The 18642-nt window shown below is 36.0% G+C and overlaps 1 protein-coding gene across 1 annotated transcript; it reads right to left on the bottom strand.

Moving 5' to 3' along the window:
• Nucleotides 1-1546: 1546 nt before the first annotated feature.
• LOC137391084 (cilia- and flagella-associated protein 100-like) lies at nucleotides 1547-17967 on the bottom strand. The gene is made up of 15 exons (XM_068077435.1): nucleotides 17838-17967; nucleotides 17527-17607; nucleotides 16066-16160; nucleotides 15148-15343; nucleotides 14992-15059; nucleotides 14409-14572; nucleotides 13550-13706; nucleotides 12915-12990; nucleotides 12679-12751; nucleotides 10394-10633; nucleotides 9207-9305; nucleotides 6003-6119; nucleotides 4916-5012; nucleotides 1960-2079; nucleotides 1547-1778 (listed from the first exon to the last, which is right to left on the bottom strand). The coding sequence occupies exons 1-15, from the start codon at nucleotides 17899-17901 to the stop codon at nucleotides 1665-1667; spliced, it is 1761 nt and encodes a 586-aa protein (XP_067933536.1). The 5' UTR covers nucleotides 17902-17967; the 3' UTR covers nucleotides 1547-1664.
• Between the last annotated feature and the right edge of the window lie 675 nt (nucleotides 17968-18642).

Genomic DNA, 18642 nt, shown 5'->3' with positions numbered 1-18642 from the left:
TCAGCAGCTTATGTTAACAAACTGTGTTGATGATTATCACATAAAAATGGCTGCTCGCCATGTCGTTTCGAAAATGCTGACCTTCACCTGTACAGTATATTTAGGGAAGATTTCTCTGAACTCTCGCGTTGATCGCTGGCAACTACCAGTGATACTTGGCACGTAGGTTCTCTTTTTACTGCAGATAACCCTGCAATTCTGCCTAGTGGACCACACGTAAAGAAGGGGAGGTGAGACCTGCCAACAGAGAGTATAGAAAAGACAAACTATAGCAAATGCTTATGCTGCATATGAGAAACGCTGCACAAAGCACATTCTGAGTAGAGAATATATTTAGCGAAAATAAAAATTACAAACAAATAAATACCGAACACGCTGCTCTGAGTAAATCGGCTGCAATCACACTCATTTCATTAGTCAGTTGAAATATACATGACCTAGTTACACCTAGTGCCTACAATAGACGTTACCTAGTTATACATAGAGCATGCAATATATATATAATAAAATTGAGTATATTTAATGTTTTCCCACAGGATATATAACGCTTAGAGAACATATAAAGCAAGCATCCAGTCTGCATAGTGCATGCTGTGCAAATAGTTCATGTAATCTATTTATCTGGAGTATATCTTATCACAGCAGGATATCATATAAAAAAGAGGTCAGAAAATAAAACTAGTTAGCTATAGCCTGTTGACTAGAACAGTTTTAGCTGCCCTCTATAGTGTGTTTGGTAGACACTGAGTAAACTACATTGTTAGTAGTTAAAGAGATGTGCTTTCAATGCAATCTAAACATGAAATACCTGCTACAGTCAAACCTCTACATCTTGTAATGTAAACTAAACATGAAATACCTGCTGCAGTCAAACCTCTATCTCTGGTAATGTAAACTAAACATCAAATACTTGCTACAGTCAAACCTCTACATCTTGTAATGTACCCTAAACATGAAATACTTGCTACAGTCAAACCTCTACCTCTTGTAATGCAAACTAAACATCAAATACTTGCTACAGTCAAACCTCTATCTCTTGTAATGTAAACTAAACATGAAATACTTGCTACAGTCAAACCTCTATCTCTTGTAATGTAAACTAAACATGAAATACTTGCTACAGTCAAACCTCTACATCTTGTGATGTAAACTAAACATCACATACTTGCTACAGTCAAACCTCTACATCTTGTAATGTAAACTAAACATCAAATACCTGCTACAGTCAAGCTTCTGCTTCTTGTAATGTAAACTAAACATGAAATACCAACCAGTCAAACCTGTACGTTTTGTAATGTAAACTAAACATGAAATACCTACTACAGTCAAACCTTTATCTCTTGTAATGTAAACTGAACTTGTTACCTCGACCTGTATCCTGACAGCCTATAAACTAGGGTTGAGGTATGACATTATCCTTTTGAACATTCTAAGAAAACTGACAAATTTGATCATGTTGAATGTCAGCGAACTAACATAAAATGGACAAACTGGACTTTGGGATATTTTTATTCCATCCAATATTTAAAGCATATTTTCTATATATAATTTTACATAGAAATATAATTCACATTACACGACTTTTTATAAATTGTATATTTTAGTGAAGAGACGGTAGCCGACGCTTTGATACAGATGACTGCAATAAAATGTTCTAGAAAAGTCTATGTAAAAAAGTATGCCAACTCTTCTTCCTCTCTGCTCGCCTTGTCCGCTCCACTCTCATCCTTTTTCTTAATCGCCGGCGGCTCCGATCTGAAGACGAGCTTTTTACCCATCTAAAAGGAGAGCACAAGGTGGAGATACTTTAATAGACTAGAGAGACTAGTAGTAGTTTGATTCTCCTAGGCAGGCTATTTGGATGGTTGTTGACATACTAAGGTTGTATGCAGAAGAAGTTTGCATATTCAGAAGAAAGCTATGAATATGATGAGAGAGGCTGACCAATAAAAAACAGACCTTCCTTTTTGGCTCCGCCTTGGCTCTTTCCAAAGCCCTTCGCACCCTTTCCTCTTGGTGTAGCCTCTGCTGCTCCATTTTCTCTTCTCTAGCCTTCAATCGTCTCTCCTTCTCCTTAGCCTAAGAACAAAGGCTATTATAGATGAACAACCTATTTAAAAAAATCGCTACCTCTAGGCTTAATAAAATCCTCTCAATTTGGTCCACATTTGAAGAGCGATTAAAATCACAAGCGATGATCTTCAGACATGTTTCGTTTGAGGCGATGTAGATATTCAATAAACAGAAACCAACGCTGTTGTTTTACTTGCAGTCTACGCATTGTCATCTGATCACTGGCATTCATATATATTTCCTCGTCTCACCACACCGACAGCAGAAAAGGATATTCCTCTAACAGAAACCCATACTAAGACTTGTGTACTACCGATCACAAATTCCAGCTCATCACACTTCCACCAATCACATCCTAAAATCTCTCAATGTACAGTATTGGCTTATATCAATGTACAGTATTAGCTTATATCAACGTACAGTATTGGCTTATATCAACGTACAGTATTGGCTTATATCAACGTACAGTATTGGCTTATATCAATGTACAGTATTGGCTTATCTCAACATACAGTATTGGCTTATATCAATGTACAGTATTGGCTTATCTCAACATACAGTATTGGCTTATATCAACGTACAGTATTGGCTTATATCAACATACAGTATTATATCAATGTACAGTATTGGCTTATCTCAACATACAGTATTGGCTTATATCAACGTACAGTATTGGCTTATATCAACATACAGTATTGGCTTATCTCAACATACAGTATTGGCTTATATCAACGTACAGTATTGGCTTATCTCAACGTACAGTATTGGCTTATATCAACATACAGTATTCGCTTATCTCAACATACAGTATTGGCTTATATCAACATACAGTATTGGCTTATATCAACATACAGTATTGGCTTATCTCAACATACAGTATTGGCTTATATCAACATACAGTATTTGCTTATATCAACATACAGTATTTGCTTATCTCAACATACAGTATTGGCTTATATCAACATACAGTATTTGCTTATCTCAACATACAGTATTGGCTTATCTCAACATACAGTATTGGCTTATATCAATGTACAGTATTGGCTTATCTCAACATACAGTATTGGCTTATATCAATGTACAGTATTGGCTTATATCAACATACAGTATTGGCTTATCTCAACATATAGTATTGGCTTATCTCAACATACAGTATTGGCTTATCTCAACATACAGTATTGGCTTATATCAACATACAGTATTTGCTTATATCAACATACAGTATTTGCTTATATCAACATACAGTATTTGCTTATCTCAACATACAGTATTGGCTTATATCAACATACAGTATTTGCTTATCTCAACATACAGTATTGGCTTATATCAACATACAGTATTGGCTTATCTCAACATACAGTATTGGCTTATCTCAACATACAGTATTTGCTTATCTCAACATACAGTATTGGCTTATCTCAACATACAGTATTGGCTTATATCAATGTACAGTATTGGCTTATATCAACATACAGTATTGGCTTATATCAACATACAGTATTAGCTTATATCAACGTACAGTATTTGCTTATCTCAACATACAGTATTGGCTTATATCAACATACAGTATTCGCTTATCTCAACATACAGTATTGGCTTATATCAACATACAGTATTGGCTTATATCAACATACAGTATTGGCTTATCTCAATGTACAGTATTGGCTTATCTCAACATACAGTATTGGCTTATATCAACGTACAGTATTGGCTTATATCAACATACAGTATTGGCTTATCTCAACATACAGTATTGGCTTATATCAATGTACAGTATTGGCTTATATCAACATACAGTATTGGCTTATATCAACATACAGTATTAGCTTATATCAACATACAGTATTGGCTTATCTCAACATACAGTATTTGCTTATATCAACATACAGTATTAGCTTATATCAACATACAGTATTTGCTTATATCAACATACAGTATTTGCTTATCTCAACATACAGTATTTGCTTATATCAACATACAGTATTAGCTTATATCAACATACAGTATTGGCTTATATCAACGTACAGTATTGGCTTATCTCAACTTGCTCATTTCTATAACAGGTTTCAAAATCCTGCGTAAACTATGCCCAGAATATATGTATTTATCCTTCCACACATACGAACAACATCATTTCCTGTTCGATGACACCAACATACTACCTAAAACATTGTTTGTTTCAGTTTATGAACTTTCTGTTAGTATGACCTGCAATTCACTGTCCCAACTCCTCCGCAATGCTATTAGATTATCAACTTTTAAAACCCTTGTGTTAAACTCATTCAATAATTTCTGATTTCTGTTTTCTCATTTTTGTTTTGGCAAGTAATAGTTTTGGCATGTAAAAAAAAACATCCTTTGTTGATAATTACTAAGAATAACTAGTGTACTGCTGAAAGCAACATAGAGAAGATAACTCCTAATTTATTGATACAAGTACGGCTATGTGGTGGCATATTGGGTCTCTGCATTCAATAATAGATTTGTTTTCATGCGCATCCCTTTGAAGTACACGTGGGAAATATGAAAACATTGGAACAACCTGACCTTAGTCAAATATTTTAGAACACGCTATAAATAATCCCAAAGCTATAAGCTAAACGAACTCTTTGGATTTTTGAAAGTCAGAGACAAGATGTCAGTTAAAAGCTACGATTTCTAAAAAACGACTTGCTAACCAGTAAGTGCTAGAAGTAAAAAGGATGCAATGAGACAAAAAGGTTACAGATGTCGGTGGCTGACAAGTTACACTTGGTGAAAATGCTGCCAAGCCAAATATGCTGTGCATTCTTGTTTCACTTCTATTCTCGCAGTAAGCCATGGGTAATTTATGCTGCCTTACCTTCTCGGCAGCTTCAACCTTGTCAGCAGGCATCATCTCTATCTGCTCAAAGAGCTCCTCCAGACGATTCTCAATATTTGTGAGCATCTGCAGCGTACTGTTGGAATAGAGATAAAGAGAACACTCATTGTGTATGTCATGAGTAGAGAAGTGTAAAATATAGTCATTTAATATACTAAATACAGTGTACATCAAATAATATATTCCCAGTGATAAGTTGCTGAAAAGGAGTGGCTACTCAGCAACCTAAGCAATGCTTGTAAAGGGTGCATATTTCCACAGACACAAAGCAAGGTTTGCAAGTGGCCAGAAAACTCAGTATGGTAAAGCTATTCCCTTTTATTTTATTACATTTTTGACAACTGCTTACGAAAAAATAATGTAAATGCTGCATTCACTAATAAAAGGCTGTCCGATCAGATGCAAGTTGGTATGCATATGCATATTGGTTGTCCTTGACCAAACAAAGGTTAGGGCGGCCAGAGCTGTTTGGTTTAAAACTTTTTCATGTCAGGTCAGCTTAAAAAAATTATCTACCTATATGGCAAGCCTTGCTTTGACTGCTGTGTAGCCGCCCAGTGAGAGTAGAACCATATCTAGTAAATAGAAGTTGTCTGTCCGCATCTAACGCAACTCTCAATTTATAAACACGGCTGAGCAGCTTTATCACTGCTAGTACCCTGGCAGTCTAGTAAACCGTGAGAGATGTATTAACTATACGCACAATTATTCCAAAACTTTGAAAGGTGGCTGATTTGTGCAGGTGTTTGAGTGTTGGTATACCAGATTGTATGTCGTGTGTTTTAATCCTGTACAACATAATATTATTTCAAACCTTCAATTGTGGCTTCTGGCGGATAGACCAATTGTTGTTGCACTAAAGATTGTCTCACTCATACGAGAATTTATTGAGCTTGAAGAAGCCTATCCAACTTGAAACTACCAGCTTAAAGCATAAAATGCTAATGAATTTAGGCGAACGACTTTAAAAAGTTAGACCAGCATATAATGTTTTGAGCGAAATGATAAACTCTGTCAACACTCCGGACACAAAGAACGGAATCAAAACAAACAAGTTAGTACATACCTAATGTTGGCTTCATTCTGGCCAATGCACGCTCCATATACTTCAGCCACCTTTCTGTTGAGAGCTGCAAGCATTTGGTCTTGGTCTTCCTGTTTAAATTCTCCAAATGAGAACATTCTAGAACATTTATAGATAATTGTTACTTACATGTATATATAGTTTTTATTTGGCTTTGGCAGACAACGCTATCTCTGAGATGTTTTCCATAATGCACAGAAAAACTAAGACTTAAAACAAGGAAGGATGAAGACAGGGTGGGTATACAACCGTCCTTCAACAGAAATCTCAAAATAATACTCAAATCTTTCCTTCAAAGGCAAAAGTTAACAAAATTGCCGTTGTAAATAAGTTCTTTAAAATGGCTATAAAATAATATATATAATTTGTAAGAAGCTCGCATTTTGTTGCCATGATTCAATTATGAGTCAAAGATGACAGCATCTTTGACTCATAAATGAGACTCGTATTGTCTTAGCATAAATTATTGCTACTATAATGACCTCTCCTGATAAGACAAACAGGCCAAAGTTTTGTGGTACTTTTAGAAATGATGATCTACTATATACTATTTGCTCTAAATGAATTCGGAGAACCGTGCTACCTTTGAAAAAAAACAATTTTATGAAAATGTCATCAGGGTCTATGCGGAAGAGTATCATTAACAATATGACATGCATCGTCACTTAATGATGTTGCCTTGAGGTAAGCTTTATACGCAAGAAATATTTTTATAGTTTCATAGCTTTGAAAACATTAGTGATAGTATAGTTATATTGTTTTTGACAATCTCTACAGTATCCCGTGTCAGATAAAATCCTCAACACTGCTGACACTGACACGGTAGCTGAAATATAGCAAAAAACTATTCCAATGACAACAACAGCACACAAAAGGCGCAACCTGTCGAATGTGTGTGATCCAGACAACCCTAAAAAGTGTGAAGGCATGATGTAAGCATGAAAAGTGCTACTGACAATGACAATCAGGTGCTAGGACCCCACACACTAAATATTAAATACAGACTATCTCTATAGCAAACAGGAACTCCAGATGAATTTACCACAAACCAATCCTAGCACCAAAAGAGTTGATTTTTCCAATAATAGTCCACTTTTACACGGATATCTCATGCGACACTTTGAAAAATTGAATGACAAATAGCAGAAAAGATGAGAGTTGGAGCTATGTGATACAACCATTTTTTGAATATCTTCTTCATGCCTCCAATCTCGTTAACATATTTTCACATACATAAAAAACAAGCGAGAGAAACCTATGAGATAACTAGTTTAATTTGATCAATCTCTCTTCATTGCCCAATCGCTAAGTCTCAAAAAGTTAGACTCACCAATCACATAAGTCTCAAACAGTTAGACCCACCAATCACTATGTCTAAAACAGTTAGACCCACCAATCACCAGGTCTCAAACAGGTAGACCCACCACAACCAAAATAAAGTGCAAACTGTATACAATTATAAAGAGTGCAACCACGGCTGGTCATTTTATAACTAGCTATCGGTAAAAAGTGAGACAGGCGTGTCTATGGGAGAGCAAAAGTGAGACAGGCGTGTCTATGGGAGAGCAAACACGAGTGTTAAAGTAGTCTAAAAATAGAAGATTAGCAGAAATGGACGGATTATATCGATTGATGGATTGGAGAAGTCCTGGACTACTGGTTTGTACACAAATGCACAAAAAGTGTACCTGTTTGATTGTTTGCCCACAATCCGTCTGGCAAAGAGACTGGTAAAGAGTTAGACAACAGCAAACCTTTAACGAGCTGGTTAGAGTTAAATTATGTAAATGACTTGGGAATGACCGAATTGCAAGCATTAGCAAAAAACAAAACCTGGTACATTTGCAAATGACGTTATATGCGATATTCAATGGGTGTTAGATGGGATATGTTGTGTTTAAGTCAAAGCAAAGTCTTGCAACAGATCAGCAGTGAGCTGTCAATTTTGGACCCGGATGTAGAGATTAGTACGTTTAGATCTTGCAGTGTAATGTTGACGCACATGCCGGGAGCATTTAATGGTGCAAATATTTTACTAAAACTACACATTTCATAGGATTTTGTACACATTCAGAGCGAAACTTTAAAGTATATACATCTTACAGACACATTTTTCAATTTCAATTTTTTGAACTGACCCCAGCGCCTTTTTACTGTTACACACTGACAGAGTGTGATCTATAATTACATGTATAAGCAATATAACTCGTAGGTGACACTAGAATTTGTATTAGTACAACAGAATTATATACATATACAAGCAACAGGCAAATTAAAATAATGGGTCATGCGGAGTCATGCAGTGTCGGACTAGCGGAGTCATGCAGTGTAGGACACGTGGTAATACTGTATAGTAAACCATGCTTGCTTAGTACACAATACAGTATTATTACTAGTAGCAGTAAACTAATCAGCCAAAGCTACATAGTGGATGCTAATCAATAAGCTGCAACCTACAGACACTTAGCAGTAAATAGTAGGCAGTAAGCGCTGGGCATTGGGCAGTAAGCACTAAGAATTGGCCAATAAGCACTAAGCATTGAGCAGTAAGCACTAGGCATTGGGCAGTAAGCACTAAGAATTGGCCAATAAGCACTAAGAATTGGCCAGTAAGCACTAAGCATTGGGCACTATGCATTGTCCAGTAAGCACTAAGCATTGGGCACTAAGCCTTGGCCAGTAAGCACTAAGCATTAGGCACTAAGCACTGGCCAGTAAGCACTAAGCATTGGGCACTATGCATTGTCCAGTAAGTACTAAGCATTGGGCACTAAGCCTTGGCCAGTAAGCACTAAACATTAGGCAGTAAGCACTAAGCATTAGGCAGTAAGCACTAAGCATTGGCCAGTAAGCACTAAGCATTGGCCAGTAAGCACTAGTCAACAAACATTCAACTCATAACTGTAAGCAATAACTTATAAACTCAACTCTCAATTATTTAACCTAGACAAATAACTGATGAATGAACACTAGACTGTAAAAATATTTGAAAGTTCAGTACAAATAAACATAAGTTACTAATTATTAAGCACTACCCAGCATTCAGACAGCTCAGAATGAAGAACACTTTCATCAATCAACGGGCTGCACAGTTTTAGCATAGCTTAAAATATAATACGCATAAGCAAAAAATCTAGAGTCATAAAAATTATGAAAACAAGATTATACTAAAAGAATTGGACTTACTTTGCTTTCATTTCCAATTCATTAGCCTTAGCCTCTTCCTTGTAAATGGCAGTGTTCAACTTGTCTATTTGCTCCTTCAGTATGGCAGTCTCCTTCTCCCTGAAGTCACCCAATAGATATCACGCTGTACCCATCTAGCTGAACTAGCCTATGTTCCCCCCTTAGTGACATGCTCAATCCTTTATCACAGATAGGGTATGTATTCTTAGCTGTATTCCTAATAACTATATTATGACTACAGGGTAGTTATATTTAACTGGATAACGACCATAATATTCTTGTGTACAAAGCATGTTTAAAAAATCTTATGATATCTCAACAGCATGAAAGTGGTATATCAGAACAAATCCTACTAAACTAATATCATTTATAAACTTTTTTCTAGTCCTTCAGTTATTGTTTGACACCAAATTTAATTACAAACTTGGTTCATGATTTTAAAACAATTAAGAAAATCTTTTAATATAGGCGCAACTTTAAAAATAAAACAGTCTAATTTAAATAATTTAGCTTGATGACTACATGTGTCTCACTGAAAATTACCAGTAAACTCGAACTGCCCAAACAAGTGAATAGCATCTAAATTATTAGTTAAATTTTGCCACTAAGGAAAACTTTTTTATTTTGCATCATTTTGTAACACATTGTGACTTTTTCCAATGTTTGTCAGAACATTGAAAAAGTCTATGTAACTACAATAATGTGGTCAAAGATTAGAAACCTTATGCTGACTTACCTTATGCTGACAAACCTTATGCTGACTTACCTTATGCTGACTTACCTGCTCAAGATGATAATGCCAATGATAATAGTAGGCAAATCGTTTGAAACATCAAAGGAGTATATTCATTACATAACAATTATATAACTATTAATTATATGAGAATAATATCAACAAAATATTACCTTGTATATCACAAGGTAATATTTAATTAATATTATAGTGTTTTGATTTTGAATTGACTTGAAACGACAGATTTTCATATCCGAACAGCACTTGAATGGCTTAACTTGATATGAAACTCTGTGGGTTGAAAGAAATTTGAATTGGTTACTGCAAGATTTAGGGACTGAACCTTCTCAGAATACAAAACATCGAGACTTCATCGGAGCATGCTATAGCTCACTATAATTTTTACTTTAAGATTCGAAAATCAAAAGATTTCTTAACACAATCAGTGGCTTACATTTTAATTTGTGTCACTTTGATTGTTTGTCTCATTTCTTCCAAAGCCTCTTCTGTCTCCTGTGAGTTCTGGATGAGAGAAAGATTTTGTTCTTCAAGCTCTCCAAAAATATCAAGAAGCTGCTGGGGATCTGTGAACCAAAGGTCTGGCTCTTCTACAGCATCCTCCACGTCCGACAGGTTTTCAGGCTCGGTGGTTGGGGTTTGAGCAGCCTCTTTACCCTGACCATCTTCCTTGGCCCTGGTGAAAAAAGAGCAGTGAAATACTGCTGTACGATGCTGAGACAAGCCATAAATCCAGACAATGTGTGTTGAGAATGCTTTGGAAGAAACTGGATTAAAATCCTTGTCTTTAGCAAGCTTAATTTTTTGTTGAAACTTCAGCTGTAGTATTTTAAGACATGAAACAAAGTGTTAAAAGTGAAGTAGGTTCATAGGAAGCAAGGGCAAGAGAACTAACAAAAACCTTAACACAACAAGCATGAAAAGCGAGCCAAAATAATTAGTTAGTAATGCTGAAAGGACAAACATAAAGGAGATAAAGCAAATACAAAAGATAAAAGTGGAAACAGAGACAAGAAGCTGGCTCAGTGAGAGAACAACCAAGACAGACAGCAGATAGAGAACAGAACTGGAGAGAGAGATTGAGAGAGGACTACCCAAGTAGTGGTTGAGATGGAGCTTGAGGGAGATGTGATAATGAACAGAAATAGAGAGCAAGAACTGAAGTAAAGCGTACAGAGATGATCTTCGCCGTGAGATGGAAGCGGCACGTCGAATGCCAAGGCTATGAGAAATCATGTCAGCGGGATAGTCCTTCGAGACAGACGGTCGTCTGCTTGTTGTCGGTGAAAGCGAAGAGGCTGCTGGGTAGAGACTAGGACTGAAGAGTGAGAAAATAATGAGGTTCATCAAATAGACATGTGAGGTTAGAGACATCTTCATAGTTAGAGCATGTAATTATAGACAATTGAAGGCTTTAAATGTTTCTAACTAGAGTTATGGCGATAAAATCACAAAGAAAACCATATTCAAATCAACAGAAGCAGTTCTAAGTAATTGTTCAACGTATACTATATATGGTTGTGTGTACAACCAATATACGAGTGAATGTACAACCGATGTATGAGTAATTGTACAACCAATGTATGAGCGATTGTGCAATCGATGTATGAGTGATTATACAACCAATGTATGAGTAATTGTACAACCAATGTATGAGTGATTGTAAAACCGATGCATGAGCGATTGTACAAACGATGTATGGGCGATTGTACAACCGATGTATGACCGATTGTACAACCAATGTATGAGTGATTGTACAACAAATGTATTAGCGATTGTACAACCGATGTATTAGCGATTGTACAACCAATGTATGAGCGATTGTACAACCGATGTATGAGCGATCGTACAACCAATGTATGAGTGATGGTGCAACCGCTGTATGAGTGATTGTACAACCGATGTATGAGTAATTGTACAACCGATGTATGAGTGATTGTACAACCAATGTATGAGTAATTGTACAACCAATGTATGAGTGATTGTAAAACCGATGCATGAGCGATTGTACAAACGATGTATGGGCGATTGTACAACCGATGTATGGGTGATTGTACAACCGATGTATGAGTGATTGTACAACAAATGTATTAGCGATTGTACAACCAATGTATTAGCGATTGTACAACCAATGTATGAGTAATTGTACAACCGATGTATGAGCGATTGTACAACCGATGTATGAGCGATCGTACAACCAATGTATGAATGATGGTGCAACCGCTGTATGAGTGATTGTACAACCGATGTATGAGTAATTGTACAACCGATGTATGAGTGATTGTACAACCAATGTATGAGTAATTGTACAACCAATGTATGAGTGATTGTAAAACCGATGCATGAGCGATTGTACAAACGATGTATGGGCGATTGTACAACCGATGTATGGGCGATTGTACAACCGATGTATGAGTGATTGTACAACAAATGTATTAGCGATTGTACAACCAATGTATTAGCGATTGTACAACCAATGTATGAGTAATTGTACAACCGATGTATGAGTGATTGTACAAACGATGCATGAGTGCATCAAGTGGATGAAGTATTGTGGATTCATGTGCTAGTAGTAAGTAGTAGTATTCCTCTGCTGGCAGTGAGCTAAGCAGACACCATACTCTATCTTTGAGGGGTTGCTCTCCCACACAGCTAAGCGAGGTCAAGGTTAACAGAAACACAAGGAAGGAAAATACAAACAAGGTATACCATAAAACTCACCCTTTTTTATTTCTAGTTCGACTTTTCGCCCGAGAAGAAGCGGACGTGAGAGCTGCTTGATCACGCGCTGAACCTGTAAAATACTTATAGTGTAACCTTATTAGCATCTACCAATTTCACCAACCCTCCCTCCTACATCGCTAACAACTATAATATGTCCACTAAATTATCTAGGCATACGATTGTATACATCACGAGTTAGACTGATGAAAAAACAGAAACTAAGTGATTCTTACTGGCTTCTTCTAATCTTTTCTTCCGCCGTTCGGCTATTTTTTCTGCCTTCTTTTTCGCTCTTTCTTGCCGTACTTCCTGAAAACCAAAATAACGACAAGAATGCACAATGGCATTTGTAACTGACAATATGTTGAGCTGAAATTGTAAATGACATCAAAAATATCTGTTGAGCTTGCGATAGCGTGGTTCTCGCTATCACCACTAGAGCTTCATGATTTTTAAAAATCATAAGAAGGTTCGATATTCCAGATAGACGAATCGCAATATTATTATGTAATAAAACCTGTAAACATTTGTTAATATTTTGTTGTATATTTTAACTTAAAAGGAAATTGTTGTGTTCATGATAATTTTAAACATTTATTTCACGAAGGTATGTGGGCATTGAAGGCCATGGAATGAGCTTATTATAAGACTAAAAGGCCAGTACGTTTTAGTTCCAGTATTGCACACACTGAAAATTGTCAGGTGGGAGAGAAATCGCCATTACACAATTGTATCATATATACGATTGGTGAAATCTTTTTAAATGGTGGCGAATTTCAAATCGTTTACTTTAAAAATTGCCACCAAACAATTAGATCGGCAGCTCAGTGAAGCTCTAATCACCACTAGCCCTTGCACTTACTCCTACCTCGGGTGAGACGTCATCCAGGAACTTCTTGTAAAGCTGATATTCCTTTAGTAACTCCTCGTATTTAGATATCTCACTCTTTATGCCCATCATTTGTGTAGTTATCTTCTTGATCTCAGCCACTTTGTCCAGTTTCGCTTTTGTCTCAGCTTCAGCACTTCAAAATGAATTTCATGGTTAGAGAGAGAAGATTGTTATAAATAATACTCAAAGACACAGAGTCGTAGGAGAGAAGTGGAGTCATGTCATGCGAGTAAAAAGTTCTTCAACTCAACTATAACTAACAATAGTCATGACTCACCCATACTAAAAGACAGTCGAGATAGCGAACTCACACAATTATAGAATTTGATGTATTGAATAGCAGATATTCATCGCAGTAGTTGGTTTATTATCAATAACTAGTACCCTGACAGTCCTGTGTGTCATGAGTAATAAGCATGCGCGCAACTAATGTAAACTGCAGCAAGGTGGTTGAGTGTCGCTGATGGTAGTGTGCCTGACCAGTAAACTGAATGTTGGAGTTTGAATCCCATACAAAGCAACACTTTTTTCAACATTAAAGCCTGGCTTCAGATGGGTGAACGGAGGAAGCGCTTTTTATAGTAAAGATTGACAGAACATGATGTTTACACAGACTCACAAATAACCATCCAACACATTCTACTATATTCTAGAACATCCGAAGAACAAAAAACATCATAGCAACAACAGAGCTCTGCTGAGATCATATGAGGAGATGCCATGATGTATCGCGGTCATACAAGAAACATGAGATAGATACCAGTTGGGTTTTTTGATACCGCAAAAAGGTTACAGCTATTACAATTTGTCGAAGGAGTAATAAAGCCATGCTTACACTTGTATAGCGTCTACCGAGTTTTTGTCATTCTCTCTGAGGAACTCATCAAACATGGCAGCATCTTCTTCGAGGTACTGCTCAGCTAGCTCAAGCTTCTTTTCTTCCGCTTGAGCAATTTCTTCTAGTTTTCTCATCTCATCTCGTTTCACACCAAGAGAATACTATTGTAAACACAAAGATATACTTAGTGATTTATGATAATCAGGAGAAAGAATTGCTCAGTAAAGTATTACGTACCTAAATGTAGGTAAAATGATGCCAGACAAACTCCCAGCAAAGTTTAAAGATCTCAAGTAAAAACAATTGTTGCATATCCTAAGTGCACACTTGATGTGATGATATATAAGGGATAACCTAGGAGGGACATCGCTTCTAGTTCACCGCCATGGGTTACATAAAATGTACATGTAGATAGAATAACTTGTAACTAGAACTGGTATTAGTGCATGTACTAGTACATGTACTAGTACATGTACTAGTACATGTACTAGTACATGTACTAGTACATGTACTAGTACATGTACTAGTACATGTAATAGTACTCTTACTAGTACATGTTCATATAGTTACATAAACTGACCTGAACAAGAAACATTTCCCGCTTTTTGTTGATGTATTCAGCCAAAGACTCCTTTTCAACATGGCCATCTAAAAGTTTCAGTAGTATTGACATTGAAAATAAATACTTCTAGTGACACAGATAATAAATATCTCTGGTGACACTGATAATAAATACCTCTAGTGACAGCGATGACAAATTGTGGATCTTCTTTAACTGCGACAGCAGCTTTTTCGCCAGCTGGTGCCTCAACAATGGCCTGCTGTTCATCATCCGAGTCAGCAGGCCGAATCATCGCTCGAGTTTTATGGTTGACCTTGGCAGCGTAAGTCATCTTCTCATGTACCTTCATAGACTTTTGTTTTTCTCTCAGCTGTGAATATCATACACAAATGATCATATCTGTATTTCGTATTAAACACGGTCAATTTATGCACATTTGGTTTAATGCCAGAATTATGTTTAAAAAATAAATCAGGCAGAGTAAACAATCGCACTACAAAGAACTAGCTGAAGTTTTTGCAATAATGAAAAATTAAGTCATTCAAATAATTACTTGTATCGGGTCATAACATATTTTTAGATTATTCTATGAAGCTGCAATACCATGTTGTTATTCAGATAAAGATCATCACAATAATTAGGTCAATAAAATGTGGCGGCTGACAAAGGTCACATGATTTGAGTAGGTCATGTGACACTGTAGGTCATTAAACAAAAATTCAAAGAATGTAAGATCAGATCGTAAAACACTATTGTGAAAAGTATTACTTGAATGTGTAGAAATACTTTAGTCAAAATTCTTTAAAACCGTAAAACTGCTTTGAATATTTTAAATAAAACAATGAGTATAAGAATTTCATCTTAAAAGAAGGAAGCAAAATGCTCTTTTGCTCTTCACTTTGAGTATTTAGTCACTTGTTTGTTATAATCAAAAATACAGCAGTTTGCAAGCGCTAAAACAACTCATACCAATTTAAGAGTTTCCCAAATTTCAAATGATTTATGCAAACAAATAGCACAGCTTCTAGTATTACTACCAATAAACAAATTTTTTTGCAAAAAATTTGCAAAAAAGCACTTACTAAAATTTACCTGTTTTTTTCTAAGTCTTTCCTGATCACGTCGTTGGAAGATGTCATTGTCAAGAGGCATTTTAAATGGGTTAACATTAGGGTCATTTCCGTCATCTACAAAAGAGGTTAACAAACTACACACCCTGGCAAACTTTGGTGACAGACAACGAGGATACAACATGAATATAAAGGCTCTTTAGCTGTTGGTGCTAATAAAAAACACAAGTTTCAAGAAACAGCTTTCGCCCACACCGCACTTCATATGATGATATATTTGAAATATGTCAATGGATGTGAAGAGGGCACACAAAGGTGCCTATGTATATTGATGAACAGATGTAAACTTAGATGTATGTTTATAATGTATCCTTCAATGCTGATTCATATCCGATTGTCTGTCACAACTTGATGCATATATAACAAAAATGACAATTAAAATGTAGATAGGGGCAATATGCATATTACTAGTAAAGGAACTTATGTAATTTTATGTACTTAATATATTACTTTCTATAGTTTCTACCATATCAATAATTTATTGGTAAAAACAATGTTTCTCTCATTTTTTTGTCTTGCATAAGCAATGTGAAAATAAAATATTTCTCTCACATTTGGCAATGACAAGACTCAATGTGACGTTTTTCTGTGAGCAAAAAACAAACAGTTGTTACTCTGCACCAAGCTGTAACAACGGCACACCAACCTTCCCTTTGCAACCAGCCTTCACCACCACAGCATTACATGCCCATAGCACAATAGCTAAAACCAACCTCACGCAAATACGGCTGTCCCTACTGCCAACACCTGTGCACAAATAAATAACTGCTCAGCAGCCTCTGCTGCTACATGATAGTCTTGTCTGCCCAGACCTGCTGAAGGTTTTTCACCAGCAAAAAGTGAAACTCACTCATGCAGATCACACATTCTGCTCTCCCTCTCTAGGCTTCTCAAACACCGATTCATTGTCTTATATACAGCGAGTCCTGTTAGCCAGTCTCCTTGCTTACCATGCTAGCCAGCTTTGGTATTACTGACTAATCACAGAAATCCCTCAAATATTCACATAATATCTGACAGCTTCTTTGTAAAAAATAGCCTACCAAAAATTAATAAAACAGGTGGTATCATTATGAGTTTAGACACTAAAAAACCTTTACGATGAGATAGTTGAAACTTAACCATTATTAAATTTTAACCTATAAGAATAATGAAACTTAAGATGTTATGAAATAGTAAAAAGCATGGGAAGGTAAGAAAAAACTATAAAACAATTTGATTGCAAGCGTGTTTAGTCAGCATAAACCTTGTGCATTTCGTTTTTAATTCCACTTTTGTGTCCTTTTTACAAACAGTTAAATGATGACTACATGTAACATCTACCAAACCAAGAAGTGTAGCGTAAAACAATATGCTTAGCTAGTCTACGTTGATAGTGTCATAGCTGCAATAACTTTTAAATACCTGCAATGACCCTACTCACCCGAGTCTGTGATCATTCTATTTTTAGCTGTCGGACCTGCTGAGTTGGGAAATGATATAGCACCAGACCTATGAGAGAGTTCTAAAAAGCAAATACATGTTTGCATAGTTTACCAAACCGGCATAATGCTCATACATAGCAAAAAATAAATTACAACTATTAAATAACTTTAACGTTAACAAATGACTGCATGTTAAACAATGACAAACGAACATTTAAGATATTATTACTCGATAAATGTAAATAAAGAGTCTGTTAAATTCTGTCACATCAGCCTAATATGGTATCAGAAGTCATAATTTTAAGCTTACGCGAATCTTTCCCGGTCATATTAGATCCAGCTGGAGAGCCAGCATTAGATCTCATTAAACTCATCTTGTGTGTCGTAATTGAAAAGTTGTAAATACTAACAAGAAAAAACCTCGAACTACTAAATGTTATTTGAACCGGAAGCATGCGTCTCCTATAGCGACATGCGCATGCAGCGTAGTTTCACACAAAAGCCGCGATAGTTGCAAAATTGCGATTTAATAATTGACATAAATTTATTGTATTTATTTTTTACAGTTAATTGTTAAAAAAAGTAAAAACTAGGCATGCTATAAAACTCTTAGTTGATACTGTACTGCGCGTTCAGAGCACATCCGGAGTTGTCTCTTGTTGAAGAAAATAGCTGTGCAGTAAAAGACAACTCGTGAATGGCTTGCAGCGTTGACCTACATTTTATCATCGGTTCAATGAAGAGCTTACAGTCTGTCAATTGTTAGCTTGAGTGTGCATTGCGTGACTTATTCTAAACAGTCACTAACACAGGTAATTAGCTAGTAATGTACTGTTGTCTTGTGCATTGATCTAATAACATTATTTGGCTCGCAACATACCCCACAATCACAGTACATACTCTTATAAACGATTACAACAAGTTTGCACATACTACATGATAAAGATTTGATCTAAACTGAAATTTCAGGTGTACAATGCACAAAAAAGTTATAAAATTGCCAATATTTAGATTGAATATTTAGATTTATTTTTTGCCAATATTTAGATAATTATATGACCCTTGAAGTATAGAGACAATCTTTACTATAATAAGAGCCATGTTGGTCTGTAGGA

The sequence above is a fragment of the Watersipora subatra genome, chromosome 3 (assembly GCF_963576615.1).
Source record: "Watersipora subatra chromosome 3, tzWatSuba1.1, whole genome shotgun sequence".
NCBI classification, from domain to species: Eukaryota; Metazoa; Bryozoa; class Gymnolaemata; order Cheilostomatida; family Watersiporidae; genus Watersipora; species Watersipora subatra.
The sequence above is the reverse complement of the archived record's forward strand: the minus strand, read 5'-3'. Positions and strand labels throughout refer to the sequence as shown.